Source organism: Cryptotermes secundus, unplaced genomic scaffold (genome assembly GCF_002891405.2).
Source record: "Cryptotermes secundus unplaced genomic scaffold, Csec_1.0 scaffold112, whole genome shotgun sequence".
NCBI classification, from domain to species: domain Eukaryota; kingdom Metazoa; phylum Arthropoda; class Insecta; order Blattodea; family Kalotermitidae; genus Cryptotermes; species Cryptotermes secundus.
The window spans coordinates 37,535-61,955 of record NW_019718271.1 but is presented as its reverse complement, the minus strand read 5'-3'; the positions used below and the strand labels follow the sequence as shown (position 1 = coordinate 61,955).

General features: G+C 40.1%; 2 protein-coding genes across 2 annotated transcripts in view; one reads left to right on the top strand and one right to left on the bottom strand.

Annotated features, from left to right (window-relative positions):
- Positions 1-24,421, top strand: part of LOC111868683 (inactive tyrosine-protein kinase transmembrane receptor ROR1) — a gene marked incomplete in the record, with an annotated part of 251,479 nt that overhangs the window by 224,329 nt on the left and 2,729 nt on the right. Inside the window, 10 exon segments of the mRNA XM_033753148.1 lie at positions 2,408-2,618; positions 7,250-7,374; positions 8,409-8,737; positions 9,876-10,103; positions 11,624-11,772; positions 14,987-15,209; positions 18,244-18,464; positions 18,563-18,689; positions 19,327-19,462; positions 21,036-21,160. Coding sequence (XP_033609039.1) covers positions 2,408-2,618; positions 7,250-7,374; positions 8,409-8,737; positions 9,876-10,103; positions 11,624-11,772; positions 14,987-15,209; positions 18,244-18,464; positions 18,563-18,689; positions 19,327-19,462; positions 21,036-21,160 — 1,874 coding nt within the window.
- The window catches only part of LOC111872021, a 21,158-nt gene continuing 14,018 nt past the window's right edge, over positions 17,282-24,421 (bottom strand). Inside the window, exon 2 of the mRNA XM_023865627.2 lies at positions 17,282-17,462. The gene's annotated coding sequence lies outside the window, so the exon portion shown is untranslated. The remainder of the gene's footprint in view (positions 17,463-24,421) is intronic.

Below are 24,421 nucleotides of genomic sequence, written 5' to 3'. Positions count from 1 at the left end.
GAGGCGTAATTGTCCCCAGGGTCATAGTAAGGCTGGGAGGATTAGTCGGCAGAATACCCGCAGATATAATTATTAATTGCGTGGTATAAAAACAGAGGTTCTGTTTGAACTTTTTTTTTTTCGTGGAATGGATACAGGTGGCTTTCTAGATTCAGATTTCTACAACCCACAACACCGTGGGCACGGATGACTATAATGCGCTATATGAAATTATTTAACCAGGATGGGCATTACTCATTTATATGAAGAGAAAGTTGTTCGACAGTTCGTTTAAAACGTACAAACATCCTTTAACTAGATAAACCCAAAACTCCCATACTGAAATGAACAGGACCATTTTGAAAACTGTATCATTCGGAAAAAAGCTTAATAGTCGTAAGGATTTAGGAAAGCTGAAATTGGGTAAACAATGAAATATATGCAAGGTTTTAGCTTCCCACAGTGGTAATATGAAATTTCTATATTTTGGGTATAACGACGTGCAGTCCGTTGAAAGTCAACTGACGGTTCGGAGGAAATTGTCGTCTCCATCTGCAGGGTCGAAGAATAAGTCAAGCAACAAACCAGCGCGAAGAAGGTAGCAAGCAAAGCTCTGCTTGGCTTGTTCTTCGACCCTGCTTTTTGACTGCTTCAGAAAAATAAATAAGACGTTTTGAGACTGATTCAGATGGGCGCGGGTCTTCGCCACTAGCGACATCTTCTATGAATAATTTAAATGGTACATGTAATTAGTAATTGTAGCGACTGGATTTTATATGTCGCTTCTGCACGTTGCGTTTCACCCTAGTGTACCTAGTGTAGCTGTACCCCACCTAACGGTAAACATTTTCATTTCGCGGGAAAATGGCGTTGAGTAAACTGTGCCGACTTCGATGGCTGATAGGCCATAATTTCTTCCGTTCCGTTTGTCGATAATGGAAATTGTTGTCCATGTGTTGGTTTCGCTGGCTTCAGAAGTGTATAGTAATGCGTATGTAGTAATAACATGAAGTGCTTGTATGTAATTTATTTTGCCTTGTTATTTATTGTGCTCGTGATCGGCGATCAAGAGGAGCCCGAAACGAATGGCACAGAGTATGCAAAGGGATTGTTTATATTTAAAGTGACAGCAATTTGGTGTCCAAGATGGTAGATTCTTAATTAGGGGGTATTTAAGAGCCGAACCGCGAATTGTTTAAAGTCATATTGCAGCGGTGTTAGTAGTAAATAGAGATTATGAAGTGGAATACAAAGGTGTTATACGTTTCTAACCTCGTCTTACTTTTAACGTTATATTTTGCGATCTTTTAGAAGGCTGGAGGCTGAAATAAATTCATTTACGAATTTTCTAAAAATTATGTGTACTGCAGCCCGTATTTATGAAGCGCACGATATTCCAGAATTGAAGATACAGTTTTCTAAATTAATTTTAAAATGGGTTTGGGGTTTATATTAATCCAGCCGTGTATTTTCTTAATTATAGTTTTAGAAAATCTAACAGCCCACAAAGAAAATTATATGTTTACAGTATGGTTACTGTGGGGGGCTCACGGGGCATCCAAAATGTGGAGTCCAAAATCAGTAACAACAAATTTATGTTAACGATAATTCTTTCCTCTTCTTTGTTCTTATTTCTTATAAAAACTAAAGACACTAATTCTTAATTATTTTAGATGAGAAAGTGATAGGGCAAGAGGAATTAGATAGGCAATTGCCAATACTTGTAAACAGTTGCAGATAAGAGGAAGTAGTGTCCAATAAATCCATTTCTGATGGGAACCCAAAGCATAGTTACTTCATGTGACAGTATATGCAATTCAGCTACGTTTATTTAAAGTACATGATTACCTTCGTCTTATACTCTAGTACTATAAAATAAAATATTAAAGGATCACAATCTAACTGTAGAGGTAGTTACTGTTAGTTCTAAGATCTTTTTTGCATCTTCATCAGCATCCATTTTTCAAGTACAGAAATATTTCATTGTCCTCAAGTAACTAACACATGTGTACTTTTATTTATTTTGTTGTCATGACTCCTGTGTGGCTAAAACTGTTCTGATGTTTAACTGCCTTTTGATATTGACTGTAAAGTAATTCTAGTAGTTACTATAGGATTCTTACGATGGTGTATAACACATTGATATATTGGGTTTTTGGACTTTATCCATCGTCCTGGTTTACCAGGATATAGTATCTATATCCTATAGTATCCTATAGCATCCTATAGCAACTACTTGTACAACCGGTATGGACCCAGTATTTACCCTTCTTTTAGAAAAAACCAGGATGATGGATAAAGTCGAAAAACCAAATATATCAATGTAAACTAATTATGTGTAATTGTCACATGGTAGTCTGCACAAGTGCTTTAAAGAAATGCTGATTTCTGCACAACAGACTGCAAAGAAGCAATATTTGTTTTTCAGGGCTGGTAATGCTGATGTGAATTTGGGCAGATCACCCCCACATGGTAACAGTGGTTTGGGTCCTATCTTATCACCTCCTTCAGGACCTCACACTTTCCAGCCAGGACATAGTTTACAACCAGGAATAGGAGGTTATGGCAGCTCAACAGATACTGTTGCCTCACCAGGCGCAGATAATACTGATGTGTCAGAAAATGCGGGATTTTGTCAGGTTGGTGGTTGACTAACAAAAGCACATAATACTTTTTTTTTATGAGGGCAGTTTTCAAGAGAACACATGAAATACAGGGTTATTCAAAAAGAATGAACCGATTTCATGACGCATTGCTTCAGTTCTCAAGCATCGTCATGGAATGAGTCAGTGACCATTTGAAAGAGGAGTTATCTAAGTTGTGAATGGCTGTCACAGGGGCACTGAAGTCACGTCGTTCTTCCAGCAACGTTCAGTTGTTCGTTTACCCCCGGAATGGCGATTCCTCAGCAAAAGGCGTTCTGCATTCTCAAGTTCGCGAAAACAAATTCGGTTGTCATGGTGCAGCGTGCTTTTCGAAGGCGATTTGGCATTAATCCGCCCTGTCTTAAGAACATTCGACGGTGGTTTCGACAGTTTCAAGAGAGTGGGTGTCTGTGTAAAGGAAAAAGTCCAGGACGACCATGAGTCTCGTAGGAACAAGTGGCGAGAATCCGTGCTGCGTTTGAGAGGAGCCTACGGAAGTCAACAAATCAAGCTAGCTGTGAGCTTGCAGTCCCTCAATCCACTGTATGGCATGTCCTAACAGTACGTCTACATTTGGAACCATACAGACTGCAGCTCGTTCAGGCACTTACCAATGACGACAAAAGGAAGCGGATGGAAATTTGCGATTCGATGCTGGAGATGATGGGAGATGAAACCTTCATTTCACGTTTAATTTTTAGTGATGAAGTGATTTTTCACTTGAGCGGCACAGTCAATCGTCACAATGTGCATATTTTGGGAACAGAGCACCCACATGAAACAACTGAGCACAAAAGAGATTCCCCTAAGGTGAACGTCTTCTGTGCTGTGTCTCAGGACAAGGTTTATGGTCCCTTTTTCTTTGAAGGAAACACCGTTATAGGACAAACCTATCTCGATATGCTCCAAAACTGGCCCTCACTTCACTGCAAGCAGATTTGCATGACTTCGTTTTTTAACAAGATGGAGCACCGCCCCATTTGCACCTGATGGTCAGAGCTTTTATAAATGAAAAAGTGGCCCAGCGATGGATTGGTCGGAAGGGGGCCCAAGACCTTGCTCTTTGTGCTTGGCCTGCGAGATCCCCAGACCTCACCGTGTGTGATTACTTCTTGTGGGGATATGTAAAAGATCACGTTTATGTTCCACCGCTACCCACCAACCTCGATGACCTTAAACATCGAATAACAACAGCGATTAATTCAGTTCATCGTGGTATGCTGATACGCGCCTGGAGGAATTCTCCTATCGCATTGATGTTGCCCGTGCTGCAGGTTGTGGCCACATTAAACACTTGTAAGACAGGAAATAAAAGTTGATTGTGAGTAGAATACTTGTGACTTGGTTGGAGTTTTGTATTACTTTCCTTTAATAAAATATTGCGTAATAAAATCGGTTCATTCTTTTTGAATAACCCTGTATATACAGTAGAGTAGTGTGATATTAATATGACATGTTGGGCTACTGACATGTATGTGACCTGTTTTCCAGCTGATGTACCAGCAAAGTCAGGATACTGGCCACATGCTAACTGAAGTCAGCTTTTAGCATTGTTTGTGTGTATCCAACCATGGTGAATTACTTCTTTATTTATGATTTATTTAATGATGCTATTAGTGTAAACATAATCTAAAAAGCATACTTTCTTAAACAGAAATACCAATACAGCCTACACAGTTGAACTCTGTTAAACATGGAGTAAACTAACATTGTTACCTTCACTCATGTATACAATAAAAGTTATAAGATGTGTGATGTAAAAGTTCACAAGTTATGGCATCAAAAGAAATGTTATTAAGTGATCAGTACACCATGACACACTTGTACAATTTTCACTGGAAAGGGACAGGCATCCAGTTAATCTCTAGGTAACAGAACGAAATGGTGTAACTCAGGGAACTTAATTTAAAATGTCATTCTTTTATTTTGTATAATATAAATGTTATAATTATAATTTGATGTATGAAATGGGAACTGGTTTAATTTGATAGAACTTACAGACAATAAGCAATTATAATACAATTACATTAACTCAATACCCTTAACCAGTACTGGTATGGATATTATCATTTAGCAATCAAATTTGGGTAGTCAAACTCTCTCTCTCTCTGATGCCACTCATGCTCCCCCATTCACTTTATAGATATACATAGTGCAATCCAAAAGTTCCAAAAATTTGAATTTAGTTAGGTTGATTAAAATGTGTTTAAATGAAACTTATAGTAAAGTCCGTGTAGGTAAACATTTGTCCGATAAATTTCCTATCCAGAATGGTCTAAAACAAGGAGATGCTTTATCACCACTCCTTTTCAACTTTGCTTTAGAATATTCCATTAGGAAGGAAACCAGGTGGGACTGAAATTAAATGGGACACTTCAGCTGTTGGCCTATGCTGATGATGTGAATTTACTGGGTGATAATGTAGATATAAAGGAAAACACACAAACTTTAATTGACACAAGTAAAGAGGTTGGTCTAGAAGTAAACACAGAGAAAACTAAGTATATGTTGCTGTCTCATTGCTAAAATGCAGGGCAAAATCATGACATGAAGATAAGGAACAGATGTTTTGAAAATGTGGCACAGTTCAGATATTTGGGAACAACGATAACAGATCAAAACCTGATTCATGAGGAAATTAAGAGGAGATTGAACTCGGTTAATGCTTGCTACCATTCAGTCCAGAACCTTTTGTCTTGTCGCCCAAAAACATACAAATTAGAATATACAAAATTATAATTTTGCCTGTGGTTCTATATGGGTGTGAAACTTGGTCTCTGACATTAAGGGAGGAACATAGACTTGTCTGAGAACAGGGTGCTTAGGAGAATATTTGGACTGAAGAGAGATGAAGTGACAGGAGGTTGGAGAAAACTGCATAATGAGGAGCTTCATAACTTGTACTCTTCTCCAAGTATAAATAGAATGATCAAGTCAAGGACAATGAGGTTTGGAGGGCATGTAGCACAAATGGGGGAAAAGAGGAATGCATATAGAATATTGGTGGGAAAGCCAGAAGGAAATAGACCACTGGGAAGACCAAGACGTAGGTGGGTGAACAATATTAACACTTTGCGGACTGCACACCCTTTAAAAGGTTTTCGCTTTTAAACTTGGCGGACCATTCGCGTGTTAACAGGTTTTTAAAACACGATAAGTTGCAACACACTATACATCGCTCTGGCCCCACCTACATTGCACGCAACCGTCTGCAGATGCGTGATAAGACTCTGGAATGTTTAGTTAGCAGTCAGTAACTTGACCTCGCTGTTTACTTAACTGACTATAAAGGAAAATGCTTTGCCTTCTTCAAGCTATGTGTATCAGCCAGTAGCTTATGGGGAGAATGGATCAAAGACAAATTCTCCTCCGAAGACCTAGCTGACCTGCCTTTTGAGACGCTTAGTAATGGATTAATTGTCATTCAGACAGTGACAGTGATGGGAGACAACACAGAATTGTGGCCACAGACAGTAAAAGTGACGGTAGCTCCGACGATAATGCAGGTAATAACATTGCGCGTAGTTACATTGCGGGGACAGCAAAAACTCTGATTCAAATTTGGAATACAAAGCATTTCTGATGAATGTGGCAAAGGCCTTGGCTACAGTCCAGATGGTGGCGGCAGAACCAGGGTCACACAAAGACTTAGTATGACCTGGCCCATCAACTCCCACCCCACGAAGGCCTCATGTGGACCCCCAGGGCGACCCTCGAGTGATATGCGGAAAAATACCCTCATGAAAATTGTGAAGAGTGAACATTCCAAGGGGAAGAATACTTCTAGGCAATGCCATGTTTGCACAGTTCACCAAAAAGAAGTATGTCTACATTTGCAAGTTCTCTGTAATGCCACTTCACAAAGGGGAATGTTTCCAGATATATCACACCCAAGCATTGGTAAGTGTTCTCCAAAAATTTAAGTTCAAAAAATCAATTAGGAGATTTTATATTAATTTTTAAAGTGAACAGTGCACAAGTTAGGGTAGTATGTTAAAAATGCCGGTCCCCAGGGTGATTTAAATATTTAAATCGCCGGTCTGCAAAGTGTTAAAATGGATCTTAGAGAGGTAGGATGGGATGGTATGGATTGGATTGAGCTGTCTCAGGATAGGGACCAGCGTAGGACTCTTGTGAACACGATAATGAACCTTCAGATTCTGTAAAATGCTGGGAAATTCTTGAGTAGCTGCACAGTTGGTAGCTTCTTGAGAAGGGCTCAGCTCCATGAGTGAGCAAGTGAAATTGAAAGATTTATGAAAATATTTCTTTGAAATTGGGCCTGATATCCTTAGGGATAAGTAGTCCACAGCACACTGTTAATAAGCAGCTAGTGTTAAAAATTGTGATTACCGAAAAAATAAATTGATCAAACAGATAAAATTCTCAGTCTTGTCCCAAGCTGAGGAAGTGAGTCCCTCACAAGAGAACTATGTTGAATCAAAATGAACCTATTATCCTATAACATAATTGTGAAATTATAGTTACAAACAGGGAGGGAGTGACCAGTTGGACAGTTGTACTCTAGATGTATGCTGTAGGTTAACCTAATCGTAACTTATTTGAAAAGCATAAGGTCTTGTGGAGAAGAATGAAACTATTTTTCACAAATTCTTCATATGCAGGTGTACCGAGGTTCAAAGTGTTTCAATTTTGTTGGCAACAAAACCGTCTTTGTTCCTGCAAGAATGACACAGAGGTTGCTTGAAGAAAAACTGGCTGCTGCATTCATGGTCATCGACCATTCCAGGTAGGCTTCATTAGCATTAAGTTTTGTTTAACAAATGGTAAGTGCAGCTGGAAGCAGTGAACTAGTTACACTTTTAATGTAATGCAGTATTAGTTTAGGGTATTTCATTTCAGTGGGGCACGCAGTAGCGTAGTTGGTTAAGGTACTATGTTACAAGCTAGAAGGTTGTGGGTTCAAGCCCCAATGAGGTGAATTTTTACAGTTTACCTAATCCTTCCAGTTGCGCTATGGCCCTGGGATTGACTCAGTCTCTGACAGAAAAGAAATACCAGGAATCTTCCCGGGGGTAAAGGGCAGCCAGCGTGTAAGGCTGACAACCTTACTGCTATCTGTGAGCCACTTGCCTAGAGAAAATGTGGGAGTCTCGAAGTCTCACAACCCTATAGGCCTTCACAGCCTCTTAACAGGAATAGCTTTACCTTATTTTTACCTTTTTTATTAAATTTTAATAGCTACATAAATTTTCATTTTCTTATTTTACACTCATTTTAAATGCTTGAGAAATGTAAAATCCAGGTTTCACTTTGTGTGTAAGCACATTTTTTTATTTTCAAGGCACCTTGAAGATAAATATTTTCTAATTTGTTTAGCATGTAAGAATCTGTAGCCTAGATACAAATCATACTGTGTGACCCTGCTTATGACAAAGGTAGGTATTGCGCTTGTAGAACAAGGAGCGTTGAATTTTGTTACAGCTGTATTCCACTACAGTAGAATAGGCAGAGCCCTCTTGCTGCCAGTAAATTCCTTACATTATTCTGCATTACACAAGGGAAAGAGTAAAATTATATTTGATTTCAGACAAGGAAGTTATTTAGGAAATTATTGCTGTATATTCATAGTAATTTCTTGTATTTTTACTGCCATTATATCATAGAGAACTTTAGAGTTCCTTACTTATAGTTGCAGAGAAGGGACATGATACCTAGTTTGCACGTCGTAAACATTGTCTGTAAATTACTGTAGTAGAAGATTGGCATAAGAGTTGTTAAATGCATTTTTGGTTAATTTAAAATATTTTGTTATATTTTCAGGGATCTCTCTCCAAGTTGTGAGTCTTTTGCAGTACCGTCCCTGTGTTACTCTACTTTTCCACTTTGTCGTGAAGAAGATGTTGACCCAACTGGCTCGTCTGAACACTGGTCTAAAGCAGCATCAAGAGAGCCCCGTAGGATTTGTCGTGATGATTGCGAAATCTTGGAGAATGAAATCTGCCGTATGGAATATGCTATTGCGAAGAGACACCCCTTGATTGGTCAGCAATTGGCGTTGCCAGAGTGTGGGGACCTTCCTGCAGTTGCATCTCCAGACAGTGATAATTGTCTCAAACTTGGGATCCCAAGACCTGAAAATGTTGAACCAGGTAGATCAGAGGTTCCCAACTTTTTTGGTCAGGCAACCAACCCATTGCTGTGTACCGACAGTTTATTTGTCACATGAGGTTTGGATCTTTGACTGTCATCTTTTTCTTAATTTTATAACCATTACTAGAGCCATCCAGCAGATATGTATTTCATGCCTCTATTAATGTGGGGACTTCCTAAGGGGTGTGTGCGTGCTTGTGCACTATCACTCACATGTGCATGTCTAGGTGCATGTACAGGGTGTAAATAAATATATGATACAGTGGTCTGTGGTAGATAGATGGGTTCAATCTGATGATTTTTTTAATACGTCCATGTTCGGAAATGCTTTCTTTTTGCACCAAGAGTCACAAAAGTTTCCAGGAGGATGCATAAGTTTTAGGGGATGTATCATTGTTTTGCATCATAATAGTTGCTCAAAATGGCGGCCGCCGACTTCATTGAATGATTTGTACTGCCTGGTTATGTTATGCTGAAAACTTTGAAAGATTCCCGGCATTTCCTGGATGGTTCCAGCTGATACTGCAATGCTTGCCACAAGATTGTGTTTTGTCTCTGCTGAAGTCTCAGATGTTTGGTCTCCACTGGAGTGTCAGACACCAGGCTTTGCATATATCCCCAAAGAAAGAAATCCAGTGGAGTAAAGTCAGAGGAGTGAGAGGGTGCAGGTTATTGGGCCCTCATGTCCAATCCATCTGTTGCCAAAGGTTTCATCCAAATACTCACGGATGACATTAGTGAAGTGTGTCGGGCTCCATCATGCTGGAACCACATTTCATGACGGTCTTTCCAAAGACACCACTTCCAGCAGCTCAGTAAGGTCTCTTGGAGAAATGTCAGGTAAATTTCACCTGTGAGAGGCAAAGGTATGAGGTAAGGGCATCCTTCACATTTCAGAGGCCCTAGTGCGTAAACAAAACGTTTCCGGTCATGGGTGTATTAACAAAATATGATCAGATTGAACCCATCTATCTACCACAGAGCATTGTAACATATATTTATTTAGACCCTGTGTGTGTATGCGCGCGCATGCGTGTATTTGTGTGCATGTGCACAGGTGTGTGGTTTTACATGAGAAAAGATTCTTACAATGCACATCTGTTCCATTCTCATTTTTATTTACATCTTCTGAAACAGATGAAGTCTGTTATACTGGAATGGGCCAGTCATACAGAGGAACAGCACACATGACATTGTCTCGCAACAAGTGCACACCATGGAGCCACCAATTCTATGTTAAGACTTCAGATTATCCTGAGCTTGCAGGGGGTCACAACTTCTGCCGAAATCCAGGAGAGATGGAAGATAAGCCATGGTGTTATACAGAGTATAACCAGAGAGAGAAATGCGATATTCCAAAATGTGGTAAGTGTCGGGGCATGAAAAACTTGAGATAGACATTTATGGTGGAACTTTTGTACAAGAATGACAGAAACTTTTACTGAATACTAACATAGATTATTTATCAACAGTGTGAAGTTCTTTAAATGCTTCATGACAACGTTGAGATATCGTGACATTCAGTGGCCTTTTGCCGTGGCAGGCCAAAGATAATTGAGGGCGTAATTTATTTTGTTGTAATGATGTAGTCATGAAAGGCATGCTTTGCTGTTGCACAGGTTATATAAGTCCTACAGTTCTTTTATTGACAATTTTATGTTTAGATAACATAAATTTATAGTTTAACAGAAAAACAAAAAGAATTTAGCTGACTCATGGATTAATGTGCAGGGTTTGTTCTAACTAGAAATTTATTTAGTGTATTTTAATTTGCTTTGCAGAAATTAAGGATCACTGAAATTGTATTCTCACACAGACATGGAATATAAAAATTATATGTGTTCTTTCGTTTTTAGCCTATTTTCCTTATTTTGAAAAAATAAAGTAAGTGTATGTGATCACCATTATATCTGTATATCACCCCCTATTAACTTTCAAATGCCTGGACAAGTCTTCATGAAACTTTGTATGTATTTCATGGCACCTGAGTCCATCTCAGTGGCTTACTTCATAAATCCCTTCCATCAGTCTGTGCATCTGTATGTATAACCCCCTATTGTTGCTAGGCAGCAACTCAGTAAAACATTATTGCAACAGTAAAAGAATTATTAGAGGCATCACTTTCTAGGTGACCCATTGTTTGTATCAATGACAGAATTGTGTTACACGCCATAATACCAATAAAGAAACTGAAAGTTATACAGGGTGGCCCAGGAGGAATGTGCCAGACTTCAGGAGGGTGTTCCTTATGTTAAACTATGCTGATAAAACCCAAAATACCTATGTCCAAAGTTGAACAGTTACGGAGATAATGGCCCGAGAAAAGTGTGGTCTTCTGGCAGGTCCACGCACTGTACCTATCAGCTGACAAGTCTTATCTGTGTTTGCCTTGAGTGTGGTGATGATAGCTCACATTAGCCCCATACACTCGCATACCAGAACAGGCAGTCCGCAATGTTACGTCAGTGCTTGCCATTCATTTGTCATGTATAGTGCTTGGAACTCTTAACAACAACTTTGACATGGCATGCAAGTTTTTTGTAGTTCAATTTATTGGCTTCATGTCACAAGTTAGTTTGATGTTACGTACATTATTAACATTACAGAAACCACATATTCCTGCCAGTTTTAATATGTATTTGGTAATCAACAAGTGTGTAACACTTGTCAAAGTTTCACACTTCTTTGGCCATTATCTCTCTAACTGTTCAACTTTGGACATAGGTGTTTTGTGTTATATCGGCATACTTTAACATAAGGAACACCCTCCCGAAGTCTGGCACATTCCTCCTGGCACACTCTGTATAGTGGATTTTCTGCTGTGTGGTTGCAACGTAAGACTTGCGATTAACATTTACAATTATATGTCATGTTATTGTTTGCAGTGGACAGTCTGTGGCTCTATGTTACTGTGTCCTCTACTGTTTTGGCGTTCCTCCTCATTGTTCTGATTGCCTATTGGTGCTGCTACAGGCGGCGAAAATCTGCAGGAGCAAATAGCATCAATAGACAATTCAATGGGCCTGCTAATAAGGTATGACGAAATTGATGTTACATATGTAAACGTTGTATTTTTAGTCAGCTGATTACAATATCGTTTAGGACTTAACAGTGTACTTTACTTAGTCTGAATTCACAGTTTGTTTAGTGATGCTGCATTCATGTAGTCATCCTTGTTCTTATTCTTCTAACTGTGCAAGTTATTTAAGCTCTTACATGTTGAACACGTGACACAGTCACTGTAAATTAGGATTGAACAATATTGACCTTCTTTTTTTTTTGTTGCCCAACATAAATTCAATCGGTACGTACTTTCTATGCATTTATGTATATTATAGTGTGTGTGAAATAAATTGTGAACTTCAAACAGAATGAGAATTTGAATTTCAAAGATGATACTTTGTGAAATAACATCCCAAAGATACATCAGCAGCATCTGATTAGTCATCAGACTTGTGCTTTATGCTTGATATTAAGTTTCATTTACACATTTTTATTTGATGTATTTGAAATTTTATTCAGATTTCATGCATTACAATTTATAGTTACAAACAAAAGGGGGCATGCAGTAACATGGTTGAGGCACTATGCTACAGGCTGGAAGGTCGCGGGTTCAAATCCCGATGAGGTCATTGGATTTTTTCAATTGACCTAATCCTTCCAGCCCTGGGGTCGACTCAGCCTCTAACAAAAATGAGTAAAAGGAATATTCTTGGGGTTAAAGGGTGGCTGGTGCATAGGGCTGACATCCTTGCTGCCATCTATGAGCCGATGGTCTAGAAAATGTGGGAATCTCAACATCTCACAACCCCCATGGGCCTCCACGGCGTGTTACAGGGATACATTTACTTTTTTAGCTACAAACAAAATCTCATCGCTTCTAAGTATGAGGATGCTTGTCAGTAATATTGTTGCTTCTTCATCTGGCCGAGCTGATGCTGTAACTTATTCATTTAGTTAGAAGTGTAGTCTGTGTATGTTCCTCTCAGTCTAAATTAGTGACACTCTTGATTTTTTTTTAAAAACTTGCTTTTGATTAGCCATAGTATATCTTTAGATAACACCTGAATAGTGGTTCTTCCAGTTTTCATATTTCTTGATATTAATTGTATGTTTATATCATGTGAATGAAAGAGTTTTGGAAAAATCATTGATGGGTGCACCTTGCAGGTAATTGTAAAATGAAATAAAAATTACCCAAGTGCAACAAAAAATTATCACTTCTGAAGCTTTAAATATATTACACTTTGGCTGTATAAATTGTATGCGAATTGATGGCAATAAAATGTTGTGTTTTTGTTTGTGTGTGTGTCTGTCTGTGTGTGTGGACTGGATAGATGGAACTAAATAGAAATAATAATTCATGAGTTGTTCTGCCACAGTCCTGAATATTTTTCATGTTATTGGTTACCTCAGTTTCTGTTCTCTGTGATGGCCGTGGCAGTCACCAGTAACTGCAGATCTTACAGGTACCATCTTAACCTTCACAAAACAGGCCCTGCTTTGAATACAAAGGTGGTTGAACCACACCTCTAAGGTATCTCTATATGCGTATTCACATTGATTTATTGTGATCATTGTTAATGATACCTTAGCAAATTGACAATTAAGTGGGTTTAGTCATTAAGTAAGTGAAATATGAAGTGATATATCACATTACATTATATAATATAATTATATCAAAGAACTTAATTATTTCTATAAAAATTCTTAAAATGTAGTTCAATTTGCACTGTTTTAAAAATATCTGAACGCTCCCAGAAAGCTGTTACATTGTTATGTTGAAGTGTCTGAGTACGATTTTATCAGCTGCTGTGAACTTATATGAAGTAGAAAAATTTTACTGATAATTTTTTTAAACCACATCTCTTGTACAGCCTTTTCTTTCTAGGTCTGTCTGCATGACAGTATTTTCATAATGTTAACATATTTATACATAGTCAGCTGAAATAAAGTGTGGCCAATGGCTAGCTAATAGTATAATAGCATTCTGTGTACTGTAATTTCAGGAATATGATTTCAGAGAAAAAATAAATATTGTTTGCTGGGGCTTGGGGCTAACAGCTCTTGAAAAATAAAGAAAAGAAACAGTTTGTTATGAAATTCTGCATTTGAACGTTGCTTTGGAACAATCCAAACAATGGAGAATGGAGATGAGATTTGGGATGTGGAATGTAACGAGTCTCATTTAATACAAAATGCAGCATGAGTACAAGCAAAATATAAATCAGATTTGGTAGGAACGTAAGGGCCGCACCATAGCTCAAGCGGTTAGTTGCTGGCTTCCCATCGCGGTGGCCCAGGTTCGAGCCCAGGCCTGGTCAAGTGGGATTTGTGGTGGACAAAGTGGTGCTGGGGCAGGTTTTCTCCGAGTACTTTGGTTTCCCTTACCAATCTTTATTCCACCAAATTCTCCATCATCATAATCACCTGGGGCAGGCCAAAACAGTGGCTGATGTGCCGAGTTGACCCAGCTGGACTCACCCCCCACTATGCGAATAAAAACAAAAAAATAGTGGTAGTGTAAGAGGTCAGATAGGACAAGAGTGACACTTCTGTCACTCTTGTAAGTAAAAAAAAAAAGTAAAGCTGTCCCCGTAACAGGCCATGGAGGCCCATAGGGTTCTGAGACGTTGAGGGTCCCACATTATTTAGACAGTTGGCTCATAGATGGTGGCAAATTTGTCAGCCTTATGTGCCGGCCGCCCTATACCCCCAAGAATATTCCTGGTACTCGTTTCTGTTAGAGGCTGAGTCAACCCCAAGACCATAGTGCAGCTGGAAGAATTAGGTGAATTAAAAAAAATCCAGTGACCTCATTGGGATGTGAACCCGCGACCTTCCGGCTTGTAGCATAGCCCCTCAACCAACTACTCTACCGCGTGCCCTGCCAGTCTTGTATAAAACTGTAAATTATCAGTGATAATGGAGAAATTGCTAGCCTGTTTTCCTATGAACTGCTGAATTCTGCTTAATTTTGCTCTCTTTCTGGTCAGATATCTGTAGAATTACTGATGGTGGTGATGGTGATATATCATTATGGAGCCTTAATCCATGGTAATAGTACCTTACTGATTGGGAAGGAAAGTAATCTAGTTTTATATGAATATGTCTCAGCTGTTACATGACACTAACCACCTGTTCTACAATTGTTGAAAATAGTAACCCTCCAATGCAAGAAATACCAACATAACTTATGTCTTAAATCTGCATATAGTTTGTATCATGTATGCAAACTTTTTTTTAAGGTATCTGCATTCAAAGCAGCACGTGTGTCATCTCCATCCAAAGGTAGCAGCAAGAACTCTCCATTCTCAGGTGGCAACAGCCAGTTGATGGAAATGAATTCATTGCTCCCAGCTAGTGGCAATACTGGTGGGAAGGGGGAGCGTTCAAGTGGCATTGTTCGAGCAAGAGAGTACCCACTGTCCAGTGTCAGGTTTCTTCAGGAATTAGGAGAAGGGGCATTTGGTAAGTTGGCACAGTGATTTGCACTGCCATTAATGAAGAGAAATGAATCTGAATTAATTGACTGGCTATGCATGTCATATATACTACTCTGTCCAAAAGTATCCGACCTTGGGCCAGAAAACATAGTTCTGTATCCAGGTGGTTACAATACCTAATCACCTTCAAAGTAGGCCCCTTGTGACTCCAAACACACTTAGCCCAGCGGTCCTTCCATCTCTGGAAGCAATTCTGGAAGGCTTCTTTTGGAATGGAATGGCGTGCAGCTGCGCCGTTGCGTTCTGTATGATGTCCTCGTGTCTGTCAAAATGGCAGCCTTTTAGTGGTGTGTTCAATCTCGGGAACAGCCAGAAATCACAAGGAGCCTTGTCAGCAGAGTAGGGAGCCTGGCGAACCTGCGGAATGCCGTGCTTGGCCAGGAAACCCTGGATCAGGTGTGATGAATGAGCTGGGGCATTGTCATGATGCAGCTGCCAGGTCTCTTGCGCCGAACTGCATCATGAAGATGGCGGAGGACTTCTTGGTAGTGCTCCTTATTGACAGTCTGGCCTAGTGGTGCGTACTCATGATGCACAACACCCTGGTAATTGAAAAAAACAGTCAGTATCACCTTCACATTGCTCCAAACCTGTTGTGCTCTTTTGGGCCTCGGGGATGTTGGATGCTTCCATTGTGATGCCTGGACCTTGGTTTCCGGGTCATATCTGTACACCCATGACTTGTCACCAGTGATCACAGTCTTCAGGAACTCAGGATGACTGTTGGTGCACTCAAGCATGTCCTGCGTGACCTCAAGGCAGAGTTGTTGCTGCTCCGGCGAAAGCAGCTTGGGCATAAATTTGCCGCTACTCTTCGCATGCCCAAATCCTCAGTTAAAGTTGTGTTTGTGGAACCTCTGCTGATCCCAACCTCATCAGCAACTTCACGGATGGCCACACGACAGTCCTCCATCGTCAGTGTCCTCACTTTTTCAATGACATCAGCATTTCGGCTTGTTGACTGTCTCCTGGAACGCTGCTCACTGTCTGCCGACATACGGCCATGTTTAAAGCGGTTGAACCACTCTTTTATTTGAGTGACTCCCATTGCATCATCACCGAAAGCCTGCTGAATTTTGTGAATTGTTTCCGCTTGGGTATCCCCAAGTTTCTGACAAAACTTAATGCAGTATCGCTGCTCCAGGCATTCTGTCATCTTGAGTGAAACGAGAATGCGACGAACACATGTTACACCACTTTGCTATCTGGCAGCCACAGACGCATCCGGCAGTGTTGCGAGTCAGCAAAAAATCAAGCATGAGCATGAAAGTCCCTTCTACCACTACGCTCAGTTTCCCCGCCCCTCTGGCCATTACTTACTGCGGCAAAAAATAAAGTCGGATACTTTTTGGACATACGGTATAAAAGGAAGTCTTATAAAGGGAGCTAGGAATTTAATTTCCATATTATTTTGTCCAGACTGGCTCTGGGGTCCACCAACCTCCTATAATGTGTATTGGGGGCTCTTTCCCCAGCAGTATACTGGCCAGGACATTAAACTAACCACTCACCTCCAGCTAATGCCGAGGTCAAGAAAATGTAGATCTATACATCCACTCCTCCATACTTGATGGCGTAGTGCTTAATTAGTTAAGCACAGGAACACCTTTACCTTACCTTTATTATATTGTTTATGTATTGTTACGTGTAGAAGGGTACGCATGACGAAATGACAGGTTCTGGTTCAGATGATTGGATTTATTAACAGCTTGATTACACACACTCTTTAGTTACCCTCAGATACAGAGCTGTCACTGATTTACATACACCTTATAATCCACTGTTGCATGCACATAGTTAAGGTGATCCATCACCCTGAAATCTTCACAGGTCTTCTACGAACTCCCAAGTACTCCCAACACTCTCCAAATACTGCATCCTCAATACTGCCTGAATAGTGTTCACTTTTCCGTCTATAGGCTCGGCACAGACCACGTAGAAAACACATTGCTGCTCAGCAACAGATATCAGGTATTGTTGTCGGGTATGTCTACCCACACATTGCCTAGCAATAGACGCCCTACTATTGCGTGACATCAACGCCTAACAGGGAGGGGTGTTTACCGAGCATTGCGTAGTAACGGGATGAGTGGGGATATGTGATGTCACTTGCACTTCCTGTTGCGCAATCCAAGCATTCACAGAATTGTCGCCTAGCAACATGCCGATACAATCTGCAACTCTCCCATTGCACGAATGCCCTGAGGCTCAACAGTTCCTGCATAGAGCAAATATACCACATTATTATAAATGCCGGTTACAATAGCCGCATTGTTTAAGGCATGAACTGTCTTCACTCCCTCGAACGCTGGGATCATGGGTTTGAATCCCACTCAGGGTATGGATGTTTGGTGTGTGTATGCATTTATTCTGTGTTTATATTGACCTGTGTGTAGGTAGCAGCCATGTAATGGGCTGATCCCTCGTCCAAGGAATCCTACTGTCTGAAAAATGATTTTGGAACTAAATAAGAGGCTTGGGCCCTGAGTCAGCTGGAAGAGCCATTGAAAAAAAAGTATTATAAATACAGTAAAGTAACCTTGTGTCACCTGGATAGTGGAGAAGGGAGATTGATCTAATTTTCCCCCACAGTTTTGTGTACTGTAACTCATGCAGGAGTGTACTTTATTTTCATTCACAGCCACTTAAAAAAATCGGTCCATAATTCAGTATATTGCCAGTACATAGCAGAGATAGGTTCTGTAATTGCAGCATTGTTATAATCCCTAGAGGGACAGATCACCAGAGTTACTGTTATGTTGGCCTCACCAAACAACTTGCACAATTTGTTATGTTGGGGATTCAGTGCCAGTGGAGGGATATGAATAGAGACAATGTCTGCTGCCGTTTACTTTTGTATTTTAGTATATGTAGATATGTCTGTAGTCTAAAGGTTCCAGAATTGTAGTTTCATCCTTCATTTCTGTGCAAGAAGAGAAACTGTGGTGATAAAAGTAGGGTAAGTGGTTTTTATTGTGCAATTGTGTTTTCTACTACAGGAAAGGTGTATAAGGGTGAAGTGAACACAGGCGTGGCAGGTGAAGCACCACTCTTGGTAGCCATCAAGGCACTCAAGGAAAACGCCACTCCTAAGACTCAGGCTGACTTCAGACGTGAAGTCGAACTTATGACTGATCTGCGCCATCCAAACATTGTCTGTCTTCTGGGTGTAGTCATGAAAGGGGAGCCTCTCTGCATGTTGTTTGAGTACATGACACAGGTATGCCTTAAGTCTAATGTCCACTGAACTTGTTCTGATTGATTTTTAGCTTCAGTTTTTGTAATTTCTGCAATGCTTTTCTGATGTGTTTTTGTCAGGGTGACCTCCATGAGTTTCTCATGTGCCACTCTCCCCGTTCAGACGGATCTGCCTGTAGTGATGATGGCAATGTTCATGTTCTTGAACAGCCCGAGTTTCTTCATATTGCACTTCAAATTGCTGCAGGTAAGCAAAATTCTTTTTGTATATCGCAATTTTGTTAGTACCTTCAGTGATAATTATTTTACAAAAACTGTGAAGATTTTTGAAGCAGATCGACATGAATTGGAAGAGCAGAATTCTTTCCAGTAGACAAGGAAAGGTTCAAGGAGGATGAGGTGGGCAGGTCATGAAGCACGAATGGGGGAGACGAGGACTGCATATAGGATATTGGTGAGAAAGCCAGAAGGAAAGAGACCACAGGGAAGACCAAGGCGTAGGTGGGTGGACAGTATTAGAGTGGATCTGAGAGAGATAGGATGGTATGGTATGGATTGGATAGATCTGGCTCAGGATAGGGACCAGTGGAGGGCTCTTGTGAACACGGTAATGAACCTTCGGGTTCCATAAAATGCTGGGAAATTCTTGAGTAGCTGCAGAATTGGCGGCTGAGCTCCATGAGTAAGTAAGTAAGTAAGACCAAGGAAAGGTATTGCCATCTCTTCATTCATTGTTACAGACAGTCCAAGCTCCTTTGACTTCTCTGCCTCCCATTCTCAAACATTTACTACCAATTCTTGGTCGTGCTATGCCCAAACTACACTAAAGAGTTTAAGCACTAAAGCTGGGCTGGAAGTGATGATAATTCTTTGTGTTGTTACAGGGATGGAATATCTGTCTGGTCACCACTATGTGCATAGAGACCTGGCAGCGAGGAACTGCTTGGTCGGTGATAATCTTACTGTTAAGATATCAGACTTTGGACTTTCAAGAGATGTCTATTCCTCAGATTATTACAGGTATTGTATTTAACTTGGGGGCCATGTGGTAGCGTAGTTGGTTGAGGCAATATATTACAAGCCGGAAGGTAGCAGGATTGAATCCCAATGAGGTGGATTTTTTCAATTGACCTAATCCTTCCAGCCGCACCATGGCCCTGGGGTTGACTCAGCCTCTAACAGAAATGAGTACTAGGTATATTCCTGGGGGTAAAGGGCGGTCGACACGTAAGGCTGACAACCCCACCGCCATGTGTGAGCTGATTGTCTAGAAAATGTGGGAGCCTCAACATCTCACAACCCTATGAGCCTCCACTGCCTGTTACAGGAATACCTTTACTTTTTTTTTATTGTATTTAACTTTTTCGAAACAGGTGACAAAGAAATTTTCATAATAGTTATCAAGAATTTATTCATATTCACAAGTTAGTGCCCAGTGAGTAAGACCATTCAGTCTCCAAAAGGCGCATGTCAAATGTACCCTCCCCTCCAAAAAAATCACAGTTTTCTCAAAAATGCAAGTTACTCCTTATTACAGGAAGTTCTGAATGTGATTATGTGTAGATGGTTACATGGTGAAACTTTTCATACAAGTAAACAAATTTATTCTCACATGTGCATATGCATCAAATAATGGGTGGAATGTGGACTGAATTTGTGAGTGAGCAGCAAATAGTAAGCATACAGAATTTGGCATAGTTTTCAATATTATTGCCTCTTTTATTAGCCTAGCTGTAAAGCAAGAACTTTTAGATGTTAAATAATCTATAAAGCCATTACAAAACTGTTGTATCCTGTATTAGGAAGAATCAAGNGGAAGAAGCAAGATGTGAAGGCTGCATCTGAACTCTTAGTGATTAAAAAACAAACAAACAAACAAACAAACAAACTTCATGGCCTGTAGTCTGCAAGCGAACTATACCAACCAAGTGACAGCCGCTTGTCGGTGAAGTTACTGCCAACTTTAGCAGATAGAGGGTGCCGCGTGGTCATCGCAATAGATCCCCACGGCCGTTAATCTCAGTTTTCTGGACCATAGCCACTATTTCCCTGAAATAGCTCCTCAATTATTCTCACGAGGCTGTGTGTGCCCCTTTCCAGACCCACTACTTCTCAGAAAACCTGGTAGCTCTGGGAATTGAACCCAGAACCTCTGGATATCTAGTCAGGAACTCTGACCACTAGACCACAGAGGTGGACAATAGTGAATCAAATACTCAACTAAATAAGATCTTAAAGTTTGTGATGATGGTACATTAGTACAAATATTATGTTTTTGGGCATCACCTATCATGTGTCTTTATCTAAAAAAGTCCTGTTTATTTTTCAAAGCACAGTGTTTCAGAGACTGGATCCTGTCTCCATCTTTAGGTAAAACCTCAGTTGGGCCCAATGAATAGAGCAAGTCTCTATCTCCAGGTCAAGTGGCGACAGAATCCAGTCTCCAAAACATTGTGTTTTGAAAAAATAATAAAGAGAATGGTTTTTAGATAGAGACAAGACAATGGATAATGTCCAAAAACATATTTGTACAAAGGTTAACTCATTATTCAGCCTGTAATATGTGAATTGAATGTGAATGTTTCTAATGCAGGGTTCAGTCCAAATCATTACTACCTGTGAGGTGGATGCCACCTGAATCCATTCTTTATGGCAAGTTTACAACGGAGTCAGATGTATGGAGCTATGGAGTTGTTCTATGGGAGATCTATAGCTATGGTTTGCAAGTGAGTTGATGTGTGATCTAAAAAAGTATTGGTTGACTTTAATGCACTTAGAACCCAGTGTGCTGTTCCTTCATCATGTAGATTTTGCCACTGAAGATCTTTAAGAACATTCAGAATGATTAAAGAATGTAAGGCTGTTAAACTCCTTTTGTCTTTGAAGGGTAATGTGTTCTGGAATTTGGTGCTGTCATTTTTTAGTAGTTTACTGATATTTTAAAGGAATGTACCGCTTCCATCTTCAGGGTCTAAAGTAAGTGCCATTTGCAATCTTTGACCCTGAAAATTGAGGTAGTGTGTTCCTCCAAAATATTCGTAAACTTATACCAGAAAGCATGGCATCACATCCCAGCACGTACCAATTTTTATGGTCACCACTCTGATAGCCTCATTTCTTACTCTGTCTTCATTATTTTTAAGTAGTAGTTAAACACTGATACCGAACTTGTTCAGGAATATACAGGCTGTAATCCTTAGTCTGTGTCTCTTGCAGTGGCAGCTGGAGCTGTACGAACTGTCACTTTTCACAGGATTTCTCAGTCCCTACAACCACATATTGTAGTGTAGTTCCTTAATATTGTTTGTGGCCACTTCCTTCCATCTCCCTGAGAACTCCTGTCGACCCTCTTTTATACAACAGACATTTTGCACGTCCACTATATGTTACTGACACTGATACAGTGCACTTTGCCATGCAACTCAAATCTTCATTTTGCTCCTTTGGGAATGTTTTGCAGGTGTTCAAAGTGTTGTAATTTTACAAATTCTTTCTCATTTATCATCCAACTTCATATAAGGAATATAACCATTGATATATTTATAATTTATGTAGCCTGCGGTTATAACAAAAGGCCTGGGGGCTACCGCCCAAGTCTTGACTTACTGAGTTTCACAGGTAATTTAATTGCGTTGAGAATTTTAATACCTTTCGAAAGCCAGATAGCTGGCCTTCCAAAAAAACAGCACAAAGGGTTCATTTCATTCTTTTTAGGGCTTTATTTAACAAAACTTCAAATCTATCAAACAGAAGTAGGAGTTGTTTTATTAATTTAAATATTAGTATGTGTGAATATTACAATTATGACTTTTTGAACATTGTCCATTGCCCTCTTTTTTATTTAAAAATGATGTTTTGGATACTGGATTCTGTCTCCATCCTAAGGTAAAAGCCTACTGTGTTGGGTCTAATCAATAGAGCTGGCCCCTATCTCTGGACCCGATCTGGGACTACCTCTATTGAATGGGCCCAGCTGAGAGTAGGCTTTTACCTGAGGATGGAGACAGTCCAGTTTCCAAAATNAGACCTCAGTTCCCTGAGATCAACGCCAGGCTAAGATCTTGGTGGCCCACCTCACCAAACACATGTGGTGTCATTGGTACCTATCACCCAGCAGGTAAACGCAAAATTAAAATCTTTGTTATTATCTTGTTTCATACAGATAAAATAAGTTTGTTTCTTGTTATCATCCTTAATATTTTCATAGAATGAATGAACATTCTTCAGAGTCTTCTGTGAAGTCAGCTGAACTGGTAATGCTTCCAGTGTTTATTTGGGAGGTGAATCGCAGCTGGGAAACCAACTGTCCTAACAAAATCTTTTTGTAGCTTTCCTGAGTTTCTCCAGGCAAATTTGGTTTGGATTCCTAAATTAGGTCATGACACCTTCCTTCGACTTTCTTCCTCATTCATTGTTCACCATCATCCAATCGTTCAGTGTCTACAATACTGAGAGTTCTGTTATGATGCACGAAGGAACGAGTGAATAAATAAGGGGTGGTCATTAACTGGTTCTTGCACAATGGCCATCAGTGATCTCTTGTGCGTTCCTACCTTTTCAACCCCTAAACAGTTTTACGCTTCAAACAAAGTGTAGTGTCATATTTACAGGGGCATCTTGGTAGTAACCTGGTTTCATAAAGTACTGTCACATGTCTGGGGTCCCGTGACTAATAATAGTGGGTTCTGGATTGGATGACCGGGTTTACTGACACTAGTACCTTTACACATTTTGGGACTAGAGGCAGTTATAGCGCTATCGCTGTTCTACGCAATTTCAGTTCACCATTGTACACGCACTAGGATTCTTAGCCTTCACTAGTCGTATCCTGGCAATGGATTTATCACAGTCTCACTTCAACTCACACGTGACACCTTCTTGGCATAATCTAATTCTGCTCTTGCCAATTCTGGAGGCTCCGACTACGGTTCTGTACTCCTACAGCTTCTGAACTCCCAATTCCAATTCTCTAATATGTTGTGTTCCTTTAAACTGACCCCTTATATAGACACAGCATAGACATACAGGAAACAAGTGTCATGTGTCAGAATGTGTTTCACGGGCCACATAGAAAACACTGCTTCCTCTATTGTTGCAAAGACATGTTTACCCAGCCATTGCCTAGCAGTGGGTATACACATTACAGTGCTGTTGCAGGTGACATAATCTCAAGCTGTAGACTCACTAGGACATGTGAGGATGATTCGTCTTTCTCCAGGCACATTTCACAGGTGGGATTGTTGGTTAATACAAATTTGAAAAGGTGTCCTTTCACATGACAATATCCCATAAGTAGACTTGTCACCCATCATAAATCTTCACATTTCTCTCTAAAATAAGCTTACGATATCTTCAGCTGCAATAATGTTCTAGTGGGGAAAGCCCATTGCAATTAAGTAGGGAGTCATTTATTTTGTCTCTCCATCCTTCAGTCCAGTCTTCCTTTTCATTCCCTTCTTTCCATGTTAAACCAGTGAATGTGATTACATCTTTATAGTCTTTAGATGGCACAGTTTCAAATATACACAGCTGCCATTATGTAAGTATGTGGAAACCACATGTGGGAATAGCATACACATATATTCAGATCATAAAACACACAGTCAAAAGCTGTCCCCTGTGTTGTATCTAGATGAGGCTCATTATTTTATTTATTTTCTACAATTCATGGCCACATATAAAATTTTAAACCAATTCTTCCATTGTATTATCAAATTGTTGATGGTTTACAAGTTGTGATCTGCAGTTCTTAAACTTGAAACGTCATCTGTTATGTCATCTTGCATATGAAACTAAATTTGGAAGAAGCAAATAGATGACTGTAGGTTGAATGTTTTGTGTGTCAGGTTCTCCAGATATGGCCTCCAGCTGGACTCCTCCAGTTGCAGCACCACCTAGTAGCTACAGTGGTGGGTCACAGAAGTCTAGCACAGGTCCGAGCAACAAGACTGGATCTACACAACTCTCTGGCAATATTTC